Source organism: Myxocyprinus asiaticus, chromosome 4, assembly GCF_019703515.2.
Source record: "Myxocyprinus asiaticus isolate MX2 ecotype Aquarium Trade chromosome 4, UBuf_Myxa_2, whole genome shotgun sequence".
In the NCBI taxonomy this organism is placed as follows: domain Eukaryota; kingdom Metazoa; phylum Chordata; class Actinopteri; order Cypriniformes; family Catostomidae; genus Myxocyprinus; species Myxocyprinus asiaticus.
Genome location: NC_059347.1, coordinates 7,315,790 through 7,328,587, shown reverse-complemented (window position 1 = coordinate 7,328,587; position 12,798 = coordinate 7,315,790). Strand labels below are relative to the sequence as shown.

Here is a 12,798-nt window from a genome sequence, read left to right as displayed (position 1 = left end):
TTACTTCATTGACTTTATGAAGGACAATGCTTGCTGTGGGCATGTGAATGTTTTACGGCCATCCTTAGCATCTATTCTCAATTTGGCCGGGAAAATCAGTGCAAAAGCAACCTTCCATTGATGTAAGAGTTTCTTGCATTCCTTGAATCGATCATGTTTCTCTCTTGTCGAATTTGCAAAGTCTAGGAACAAGAAAATGCTGTGGTTTTTCCAAGAAAGACTTCCTTTACTCCTCGCCTTGCGTAACACGAGATCTTTATTGGATGATCTCGGAAATTTGGCCAGAATTTTCTCCCTCAGCGGATCGTCAAGCTAGAGCCCTGTGAGCTCGCTCCATTTCCAGCTTATGGCCTGTTATGTCGAGCAGACTCGGAAAGAGCCCGTGCAGGAATTCCACCATATTCTGATCCTCTGCTCCCTCAGGAATTCCAACAATACGGACGTTATTCTGCTGACTCTGTTTCTCCATATCCTCCAGTTTCTCCCAGACAGCTCTCCGATGACTCCAGATAATCGATCCATTTCTCGACATCCCTCACTCTTGTAACCATCTCAGTGAATTTTGTCTCCATGGCAGTGATCGATCGACATATTACAGCAAGATCCTCCAAGTCAGCAACAACCTTCATCAGTATTACTGACATGTTCAACAATTCTCACCGAATTTGCCGCACTTCACCAGCCAAATCAAATCCCTGGTCCTCAGCCTGCTGCTCAGGGGCGTCAGCTTGAGCACATAAGTGTCTCCAGAGCCCGAGGTTTTGAATTATTTGACATATTGTCTTCCTAGAACAGTTATGGAACAGGGTGTATTGAATATCACTAGTTTATGACAATAATAGTGTTAAAACTAGCAAAGTGCGCAGAGCTCGCCGTTCACACGTCCAAACCTCGCATGGCATCACGTGACCCTCAATTCAATACGTTCTTGACCTGAGAGCAAAACTCCACACACTGGGGCAGCTATCACAGGAGAATTTACACAGGGAGATAAAATCCTTGTATTACAACCCACATCAAGCTCTAAATTACTCGCAAAGTGGCAAGGGCCCTTTGAGGTCACACGGCAGGCCAGGGAAGTTGATTATGAGGTTAAATGAACAGATGGGGCAGAGCATGGGAAATTTACCACCTCAGTCTCTTAAAACCATGGAGGGAGGTGCCAAGTCTTTGGCGACGGTGGTACCGGAAAGGGAGGAGCTCGGGCTGGAGGTGAATGTAAAAGTTAATCGAAGCACCCCGGTCACCAGATCTATCGCTAGAGGCCATCTCTCCCTGTCACAAGTCACGGACATGGCCTGGTTGCAAAGAGAATTCTCCAACGTTTTCTCCCCCCTTCCTGGTCATACAAACCTCATAGAACACCATATTGAAACAACCCCAGGGGTAGTGGTTCGTAGTCATCCCTACCGATTACCTGAGCACAAAAAAAAGTGGTTCGGGAAGAATTAAAAGCCATGCTCGATATGGGGGTAATAGAAGAATCCCACAGTGACTGGGCCAGCCCGGTGGTGCTGGTTCCGAAGAGCGACGGCTCGGTCCAGTTCTGTATGGATTATAGAAAGGTCAACACAGTGTCTAAATTTGACGCATATCCAATGCCTCGTATTGACGAACTGCTCAATCGATTGGGCACGGCCCGCTTTTATTCGACACTGGATTTGACAAAGGGATATTAGAAGATCCCTTAACGGCAATGTTCCATGAGAAAATGGCCTTCTCCACACTTTTGGCTTACACCAATTTGTGACCCTTCCGTTTGGCTTGTTTGGGGCCCCGGCTACGTTTCAGTGCCTTATGGACTGTGTCCACAGACCACATTCTGCATACGCTGCTGCCTATCTGGATTACATCATTATTTACAATAATGATTGGCAGCGGCACATACAGCATCTGAAGGGCGGTTCTGAGGTCACTGCGGAGGGCGGGACTCACGGCAAACCCCAAGAAATGCGTAATTGGACGGGTGGCGGTACGGTATCTGGGGATCCACTTGAGTCAAGGGCAAGTGTGTCCCCAAACTGATAAGACCGCAGCATTCACAGCCTGCCCAAGACCCAAGAACAAAAAGGAGTTGAGGCAGTTCATAGGGCTGGCTGGCTACTATCGAAGGTTTGTGCCTAATTATTTGGATGTCACCAGCCCACTGACTGATCTCACCATAAAGGGAGCCCCAGACCCGGTACAGTGGACAGAGCCATGCTAACAGGCTTTTATGCAGGTGAAAGCTGCACTTTGTGGTGGGCCGTTGATACATGCTCCCGATTTCTCTCTCCCTTTTGTTTTACAGACTGAGTGCCCGGTGCTGTACATCAGTCAGATGCTCTCTACAAGAGAGGCGAAGTACAGCACCATTGAGGTCTGGCCATCAAGTGGGCAGTCCTCACCCTTCGGTATTACCTCCTGGGATGGGCTTTCACCATCTGTTCAGACCACACCCAGCTCCAATGGCTCCATTTAAAAGACGCGTTAGTGTGTGTGTGTGTGGCGGAAAGCCCAATTTTACCTTTATTTTAGTCTCCTTGTGTTTGCTGTCCAGTACCAGTTCTTCTTGTTTCCAGTCTTGTGTGCTTATATGTTTCCAGTTGGAAATCTGTGATTTTTAGTGTATGCATGAAGTGTCTAAATGCTTTTGGGGCCTTTCTAAGTCTGTACATTTTCTGAATAATAAAGTCTTGAACATAAGTTTTAGCAATTGAAGTATTTCAGAAATAAAATTACATGGCTGCCTAAAAAAAAAAAAAAAATAAATCTTTGCAAAACATCCCTTTCTTAAATGCCACCACCCAACTATTACTACAATACAGTGAGTGATACAGCACAAGTCTAGGAAGGAAAATTGAGAACATTTAGAGTTTTCATGCTTATTTCCTTCATGAGAGAGGAGGTATTTGTTTCACCATCCAGATCAATGGCATATTCCAGAAAAACAGCCTTTTTTTTTTTGGGGGGAATATCATCTCACCTGACACCATGTGAATCTTTCATGCAGAGGAGGGGCAATGTGGCGTGTTGACACGAATCAACCATTTTCATGCCACTGTGACTCAGCAACATTGCCTTTTAAAAGTCGTTTGTCCAGCACAGGTTTTTAAATTACTTTGTGCTGGACGTTCTGAAAATAAGCTGTTGAAAAGGCCCATTTCAGGAATGATGGATGCAATGATTTTAGGGGTTGTCCTACTACAGGTTTTAAACTGTGCTTTGAGCTATCCAAATGGAGCACCAACTTCAGCATGTGTGGATATGATGCCGAGACATGTAGGGGCACAACCGCAGCCAAGCCCTGCTCCTTACACTATACAGACCAGCAGCAGCACCTTTCAGACTGGCAAACCTGTTACAGGTAGGGAGCCATGGCTGGTTTACAAGACTATTGTTGTACATTCATTTGTTACTAAATTATACATACATATCTGTCAAGAACTGTTGTTATTGAATAGTTTCCTGGCTCAACTGTGATGAAATTGGTCCATACTTGAAATAGCATGGAAGTCTTATGTTATGAAATATTCTATCAATAATATAAAACATAATAAAAATGTATCATACTTCTAATCATCAATTCATGTTTTAAAGGCAACTATAATGTATATATGTACAGTATATAAATGTGTATTGTTCTGCCAAGCAAGATGTGCCTTTTTGATTTGATTTTAAGACTAATCTGAGACTAATTAATGATATGGGTTTGCAAATCGGTCACTAATTGTTTACAATGAAACTATCTAAACATTATTAAAATAAGATGAAAGTGAAGCAAATTTAAAGATAATAAGACTTGCATATAACTAGAGATTATATTGAAATTATAAATATATACAGTTGATATATATATATACAGAAAAATATGGATTAAGAAAATGAATTTTTGAGGTGTTATTTGCTTGGAAAAAACAATAAACAGTGGGTAAAATGTGGGGTAAAATTAGTCATTCCTAACTGTATTAGGAAACAGAAATTCACACTGAGAGGAAACTTTTTGTTTTTGTGAAAATACTGTATATTTTCATCACCATGAAATTCTAGGCAATCCGAATTTTGGGAATATTTCTAAATGCACTAAATTCTCTTAGAACTACATCAATAATGATGATTGTGCAACATAACCTTTAATGTTGTCCTATATAATTGCTTGCTGTCTATTCTCACATACACTATTCTCGCAGACTAACTGGCCCCAGAAGTCAGTTTGTCAGTTCCCCTCAGTCACACAGTTGTCCTAGCTGAGTAACTGCAGGTGTGGCTCGTCACATTAACTATGTTCCACTAAAGTTTGACAATAAAGTTTTTATTTTGAACAGTGTGTCATTTTATACATTTAAATTAACAACATTTGTTTTTTCAACATAGTGTATAAAATATCTTACTATCTTTCCTTAAAATAAAAGCTGCTTGGCTTGATATTTTGTTATCTAGTCTAATGCAATGGCATTTACTGTATATACATTCATGTGTGGCTTAAGTGTACAAACTGTGGAGCCTCTTTCAAAGAATGTTAAATTAAGTAGCCTTTTTAAATTAAGTGTTTAAAGTGATGATCACATCACTGATAGAAAATGTTTGTCTTTTTGCAAGTTGCAATCAAAGGACCAGACTATCGTGGTGTGCTCCTCGAGGCTCGGTCTGGATCAGACTTACAGGTGCATCTCAATAAATTAGAATGTCGTGGAAAAGTTCATTTATTTCAGTAATTCAACTCAAATTGTGAAACTCGTGTATTAAATAAATTCAATGCACACAGACTGAAGTAGTTTAAGTCTTTGGTTCTTTTAATTGTGATGATTTTGGCTCACATTTAACAAAAACCCACCAATTCACTATCTCAAAAAATTAGAATACATCATAAGACCAATAAAAAAAACATTTTTAGTGAATTGTTGGCCTTCTGGAAAGTATGTTCATTTACTGTATATGTACTCAATACTTGGTAGGGGCTCCTTTTGCTTTAATTACTGCCTCAATTCGGCGTGGCATGGAGGTGATCAGTTTGTGGCACTGCTGAAGTGGTATGGAAGCCCAGGTTTCTTTGACAGTGGCCTTCAGCTCATGTGCATTTTTTGGTCTCTTGTTTCTCATTTTCCTCTTGACAATACCCCATAGATTCTCTATGGGGTTCAGGTCTGGTGAGTTTGCTGGCCAGTCAAGCACACCAACACCATGGTCATTTAACCAACTTTTAGTGCTTTTGGCAGTGTGGGCAGGTGCCAAATCCTGCTGGAAAATGAAAATCAGCATCTTTAAGAAGCTGGTCAGCAGAAGGAAGCATGAAGTGCTCCAAAATTTCTTGGTAAACGGGTGCAGTGACTTTGGTTTTCAAAAAACACAATGGACCAACACCAGCAGATGACATTGCACCCCAAATCATCACAGACTGTGGAAACTTAACACTGGACTTCAAGCAACTTGGGCTATGAACTTCTCCACCCTTCCTCCAGACTCTAGAACCTTGGTTTCCAAATGAAATACAAAACATGCTCTCATCTGAAAAGAGGACTTTGGACCACTGGGCAACAGTCCAGTTCTTCTTCTCCTTAGCCCAGGTAAGACGCCTCTGACGTTGTCTGTGGTTCAGGAGTGGCTTAACAAGAGGAACACGACAACTGTAGCCAAATTCCTTGACACGTCTGTGTGTGGTGGCTCTTGATGCCTTGACCTCAGCCTCAGTCCATTCCTTGTGAAGTTCACCCAAATTCTTGAATCGATTTTGCTTGACAATCATATGGCTGCGGTTCTCTTGGTTGGTTGTGCATCTTTTTCTTCCACACTTTTTCCTTCCACTCAACTTCCTGTTAACATTCTTGGATACAAAACTCTGTGAACAGCCAGCTTCTTTGGCAATGAATGTTTGTGGCTTACCCTCCTTGTGAAGGGTGTCAATGATTGTCTTCTGGACAACTGTCAGATCAGCAGTCTTCCCCATGATTGTGTAGCCTAGTGAACCAAACTGAGAGACCATTTTGAAGGCTCAGGAAACCTTTGCAGGTGTTTTGAGTTGATTAGCTGATTGGCATGTCACCATATTCTAATATTTTGAGATAGTGAATTGGTGGGTTTTTGTTAAATGTGAGCCAAAATCATCACAATTAAAAGAACCAAAGACTTAAACTACTTCAGTCTGTGTGCATTGAATTTATTTAATACACGAGTTTCACAATTTGAGTTGAATTACTGAAATAAATGAACTTTTCCACGACATTCTAATTTATTGAGATGCACCTGTAAATGCAATAGGAACCTGGCAGACACCTCCATCCAACACAAAGTTCTTAGAGGTAAGGCCTTGCAGTCAGTTATTACACTCAGTGCTGGGTGGATTACTTCTGAATTGTAATCTGGTACTGATTACAAATGACATGACAAAAAAAATGCAATCAGTAACGTAATCTCGTAGGTTACATTTTTGGGGTAATCTAATCTGATTACTTTTGTATTACTTTCAACCTTTATTTTATGTCACATCCATTTGAGTAGGATAATAATTTTAACATAAAAGTTCAAAGAGGACAAACATTTATTCCATTCTTTATTACTAACAAAAAGAGCCTCACAAAAAGAGCTCCTTATGACAGTTTTAAAACGTGCATTAAACATTACATGAATGAAATAAACATTAAATCTAACAGCAATGATGATGCATGGCCAAATTTTATAATTCAAAACACTAAGAGATCAAGTTAATTTTAAGTGCATAAAACAATAGTAACATTAAGAACATTATTGTATCATATCATATGACGTTGCAAGGTCAAAGCTTTCATCTAAAAAGAGTGAAACATTTCCAAAGCTGAGGTGCAAGATATTATCTTTTGAACAGCAAGAATATTCTATATGAGCAGAATATTTTGAAAAAGCAGAGTTTCACTGAGTCACACAAAGAACAATTGTGTCAAGTTTTATGTTAAGTTTCATGCAGTGGACTCCACTGCATCAGCAGAAACAGTAGAGCGATGGGCTTTGTTCCATATTCCTGCACATTTTGCAGTTGAACTATTGTGTACCCTGTGGGCAGAACCCTTAGGGATGGCATCCACTAGATCCTTTGAAGCAATTAAGTTCAGTGTGTGAGCTGCACACCATTGGTGTAATTTCATTCTTGAAAATGAAATTATCTCTGTAGATCCAGTGATTAAATGCTGAGGTAGACTGCTCCATCTTCACCTGGCTGGCTAGTAGCGAGTATCAGTTCTGAGTGCAATACACACAACCCCCCCACCACCCCCCTTCCGAAAACACTCAAAGATTTACCGAATGTATATATCAGCGCTGTGCTGATTTAGAATGAAAAAATGTAAAAGATTGAAAAAGCAACTGATTAGGATGATCAATAAAATATTTACAATTTACTGCCATTGCCTTGTTAATATGTAATCATGTAATCTATAAAAAAAGTAACTGTAATTCAATTACAAGTATTTTAAAATATAATTTAATCAAATAACAAGTACTTGATTTTTTTAATCTGATTACGTAATCCATATTACATGTAATCCGTTACTGCTCAGCATTGATTACACTTCTATTGTACTTATAAGTACATGAATAGAATTGCAGACTAGAATTAAACAAATGTTCAAGGTGCAATACAGGTTAAGATCAATCAACAACATTTGTTGCAATAATGTTGATTTCCCAAAAATATATTTTCGACTTGTCACTCTTATATAAAAAGAAAAAAAGAGCAAATCATGGTAACAGTAAGGCATTTACAATGGAAGTGAAAGGGGACAGTACATAAACATTAAAATTCACACTGTCTCAAAAGTATATCCCCAATACGTATAAATTATACATGTTAACAATTTTAGTATGATAAAATTGCTTATAGGCTATTCCAAATTGTTTCTAACAAGTCAGTCCACTGTCTGCCATCTTTGGAATGCTCCCGGGAGGCTATTTCCATTCATGACAGTGCAGCTCCTGTCTACTTGAATAGGGGAACACCAAAATCTCAAAAACGGTTGGTCAAGATTATGATCAAAGTGCATATTTTAAATCAGTAGTAAAATCTGACAAAACCGGTATCATAAATTGTGTTTCTTTACCTCATATTACACCAAAAAATAAAATTTTCCCGGCTTGTATAGCTAATGCGCATCCATGTTCTTGAGTTGATTGACAGGCAATATTTGTATCTAAAAGGTGATTGGCTCTTTTACCTGTAAGGCGGGCGCTAGAGCTCCTTGGATGGGCATTCCAATTTCTCCCATTCATTTTAATAGAAGTGGCCCATCTCTGCTAAATAGTCTCTGGCTATACCTGCATTGTGTCGTCATGTCAACGAAGTTGTAATTTTGGAGATAACTGTACACAGATAGTGTGATAGTGTATAATGTTTACGTTTTGTAGCGATACATGTAACAATGTTTATTTTAGTGTTTATGGACTGGCCCCGTTCACTTCCATTGTAAGTGCCATAATGTAACCGCAATTTCTGATTTCTTTTTGTTTTATTTCATTTTTTTTTTTTTTTTTTTACAAATAAATGAGGCACATGACTAAATTATTTTTTGTGGTTATCAACATTATGCCACATATTCTGTCGATTCCTTTACAAGAATAGTTCACCCAAAAATAAAATTCTCTCATCTGCAGACTTACTTTCTTCTGCAGAACACAAATGAAGATTTTTAGAAGATTTTCTCAGCTCTGTAGGTCCAGACCAATGCAAGTGAAAGGGTGCTAAAATTTTGAAGCTCCAAAAATCACATAAATCAGCATAAAAGTAATCCATAAGACTACAGTGGTTAAATCAATGTCTTCAGAAGTGATTTGATAGGTGTGGGTGAGAAACATATCAATATTTAAGTCCTTTTTTACTATAAATTCTCCTCTCTGCTCAGTAAATCTCCAATTTAACTTTCATATTCTTCTTCTTGTGTTTTTGGTTATTCACATTTTTAATGCATATCGCCCCCTACTGGGCAGGGAGAAGAATGTCTAGCAAAAAAAAAAAAGTGCTTAAATATTGACCTGTTTCTCACCCACACCTATCATGTCACTTCTGAATATATGGATTTAACCACTGGAGTCGTATGGATTACCTTTATGCTACCTTTATGTGCTTTTTGGAGTGTCCAAATTTTGGCACCCATTCGCTTGCATTGTCTGGGCCTACAGAGCTGAGATGTTGTTCTAAAAATATTTATTTGTGTTCAGCAGAAGAAAGAAAGTCATCACATCTGGAATGTCATGAGGGTGAGTAAATGATGAGAGAATTTTCATTTTTGGGTGAACTATCCTTTTAACTGACGCAGGACCCCCATCATAAAATATTGCACCCCTAACAAATATTTTCAATGTTAACCACAGTTTCCACCAAGATACCTTATTTACTAGTTGTTCCATCTGTAAACTGGTATTTTGGCATTGCTGGTACTTTCATCAGAGAAGTTAAAATTAAAGTTTCTGAAACTTAATGCGTTAGTGTATTGGCATTTACCAGATTACAGGGTGTACCACTGTTTCGCTGTCAACGAAGCTGCAAAATTTGATATAACTTTACACATACTGTATAAGGTTAGTAAGTGATTTTATCCAGCTAAAATCCTTTTAACATGTATAATGTTTCCGCCTTGTGGCTATACTTTTGAAACATTGTGAATCTTAACGTTTATGGACTGGCCCTATTCGCTTACATTGTAAGTGCCTTTTTGTTAACAAGATTTTTGCTTCTTTCTTTCTTTTTTTTTCTTCTTTTTTTTTCCATAAATGAGGGATGCATCAAAATTATTTTAGTGATAATCAACATTATGCCACAAATGCTGCCGATTGAACCTGGAACATTCCTTTGATCTTTTTGAAAGAGATCCCATTTTAATTAAAATAGTAATACTAACTGTTGTTTTGAAATTTTAGTAGAAAATGTGGCTACCATGGTTAAAAAAAAAAAAAATTAGACTGAACCTATCTAGTTATATTGATTAAATTGCTTGTTTAAATCATATCTATTTATGAATATATTGTGTGGTAACTATAACAAGACCACATTCATTATTAATTTGGTAATTCCAGTGATACACCGGTTACCTAAGGTCATAAACTTGTTTTCTCAGTGTGCAGGAAACCAACAAGGTGCCATCACCCATGCCAACACCACCATAAAAAACAACTCCACCATTTATACCTGGATTCCACCAGCTCCAGAGAAAAACATCTACTTTATGTAAGAGTGGGCAATAATAATAATCTCCAATTCTTACTGTATGACTGTCATGTTGGACACTCTTAAATTCTAGTTTATTCAATTTGTGCAATCTGAAGAATGTTACATTAGAATGCAAATATGATTCACCATTTTAGATTATAGTATGAATTGATAAATATGAAATTACCCACAGAGAAGTGACTACAGGTTAAGACACTTCAATATTTGTCCACTCCTTCCTTAGGGCCACTGTAGCCCAACAGCGCACTGTGTACTGGTTAAATGTGAAGTCATCGACTCTGACCCAAAGTTAGTTACAAAATTCAAACATTCGTATGATTCTGGAATTCTATATAGATACATTATTTTTTCTTTTTTTTTCTTTTAATGCATGTCTGTTCCCTTTGAGGTCATTTATATGCTAGACAACTCCTTAAAGCCAAAAAAAATATATATATACATATATATATTAAATTAATATTAAATATTATTAAATTACTATAAGCTTTTTGTCTCTATTGTCTTTTTATCTTCTAATTATCAGGTGATGGAGGAGGAACAATAGTACTACTAAACGATAGAGCTGAAACGGTCACACCTGCCGTGATGCTACTACTTGCCGTCCTGTTGGCAAATGTTCAATATCTAGTTGAATAAGAATCCTGATCTTCTAGTTGAAGAAGATCCAGACTGAGTAAAGGATACTAGCTCAGTTACTCAGTATAAAATATTAAGTCAGCATTAAATATTAAGACATACCTTTTATTTGTGTGATTGTTATGTAACTGATACTTCATGCACAGTCTTTAACTGATCCTGCCTCATTTTAATTCATGTTTAATAATGAAAAAGAAATAGAATTAACCTGTACTATAATTTTCTTTTGCAACTTGAATTTGAATTCACTACTTTAATTTCACAAATAAAATGTTTAGCACCATCAAATGGGGAAATCCAGTTTGAGACCCTCAGAGTACAAAAGACAATACTATAGGTTACTAAATTTGTGGTCTTCAGCTAATTGGTCTAAAATTTCCTTGCTTCAATTGAAGTAGGCCTACACAAAATGCAGCATTGTTTCGATTATTGGGGGGGGGGTTACCCCCATCCCCCATCCCCCCATCCCCTCTGGAATCTATGCCCCTGATGACCTGTAAACTTTTAATGACACTAGACAATGGATTAACAGCATACTACAGCTCAGACTGAAGGACAAGTAATGCTGAAATTTCATAAATTTTCTGTTAAACTGTGCTTAAATAAATCACTTAAAAAACAGCATATAATTAACATCAAATATGAGGCAAAAAAAAGAAACATACCGAAATGTGTTTAATAGAGCAACTTGTGGAGAACTTCTGCAGGTGTCTTCCCCATAAGGAAAGCTTTAGCCAAAAATGTTATCTTGGAGAATCAAAGATCATGTGACTTAAAACAGCATATTACTGCCCTTTTATTGCCAACAATGCATTATATTTTAGCTTTTTTCTAAAAGCTGAGAATTATTATTTAGAAAATGTTGCCATATGGCTACACCTCACCACACGGGGCTAAAGTAACTATTCAGACAATGTTTTTGCAAGCAACTGCAATCAAAATGAATTGGAATGCTAACAAATTGCTTTCTCCATGTCTGTAATAAAAAGAGCATAGATATTACACTATAAATGCTGACTTTCAGAAGGGGGCACACATTTTTATTATTATTCAAGTACTGTAACTGTTTTAAAAGTTTGTGAAACAATAGCAGTGCAACATTTTTTTAAGAAACTGTAATTGAGAAGTAACTGTTTGGCAGTACAGCAAGTAGGTTAATGCTGATCGTCACCAGTTGTTAGATTTCAACTCAAATATCAGGTAACTGTCTATGAAATGGCATCCGAGCCAAACGGCAGAATGCTACATTGTCACATACCTCATGTAGAAGATCATGTTGCACATCGTCCAGTTATAATCTTGGAAACAAAACTTCAGTTTTGTGCAACAATGTGTCAAATATCTATGCCCTTCATGCAAAAAAAAACTCAGCTGTAACTTCCAGTTCATTCATCAAACAGGAAATGGATGTGCAATGCCTTGTGCTCTCTTGTATGCCACACAATGACAAATATAGTAGATCATCATGGTATTCTATGCACATAGAAAATTTGAATACTGTGCCAAGGATACATAATATGAACTTCAGTAATAATATGGTAGTATGTTTTTCCGAACATGGATTTTCTGAGATATCAAATTAGAGGCTCTGACAACATGACATTCTCCCATTATAATTTGTCATGTGGTCATGTAAACTGAACAAAGTTAGTTAAACACATGAGAAGACAAGTCAACCATGGCAGATTAAACCAGACATGTGTAGGTTTATTCAGTAGGCTGACTTGTATTCAAGTAATTATTAAAAACAGGCCAGCCAGAGAACAGAGCAGTATTTAGGTTTAAACGATCTGAGAGGAATGACAATAGTAACCAGTCATGGGAATTCAAGGGGAGCAGGAAAAAAAGAAACACAGCTTTTGTACATGTATCATCTCCGATTCAACTAGTATAATACTAGTCAGGCCTCACAAATAAGGCAAGAGTCTAGCCAGACAATACATTTCAGGTTTGAACAAGTTTTGTTTTTCAGTGGTTTGTGTTGTATAAACAGT

The 12,798-nt window shown here is 37.7% G+C and overlaps 1 protein-coding gene across 2 annotated transcripts in view; it reads left to right on the top strand.

Moving 5' to 3' along the window:
• Positions 1 to 11,198, top strand: part of LOC127436371 (putative defense protein 3) — a 40,409-nt gene extending 29,211 nt beyond the window's left edge. Inside the window, exons 5-10 of one of the 2 annotated variants that reach the window (XM_051690461.1) lie at positions 2,291 to 3,346; positions 4,579 to 4,636; positions 6,221 to 6,275; positions 10,056 to 10,165; positions 10,392 to 10,456; positions 10,692 to 11,198. In XM_051690461.1, the coding sequence (XP_051546421.1) occupies positions 3,151 to 3,346; positions 4,579 to 4,636; positions 6,221 to 6,275; positions 10,056 to 10,165; positions 10,392 to 10,456; positions 10,692 to 10,804 (597 nt within the window). In that variant the 5' untranslated portion in view covers positions 2,291 to 3,150 and the 3' untranslated portion in view covers positions 10,805 to 11,198. The remainder of the gene's footprint in view (positions 1 to 2,290; positions 3,347 to 4,578; positions 4,637 to 6,220; positions 6,276 to 10,055; positions 10,166 to 10,391; positions 10,457 to 10,691) is intronic. The other variant, XR_007896381.1, reaches the window with a different exon arrangement.
• The last annotated feature ends 1,600 nt before the right edge of the window (positions 11,199 to 12,798 follow it).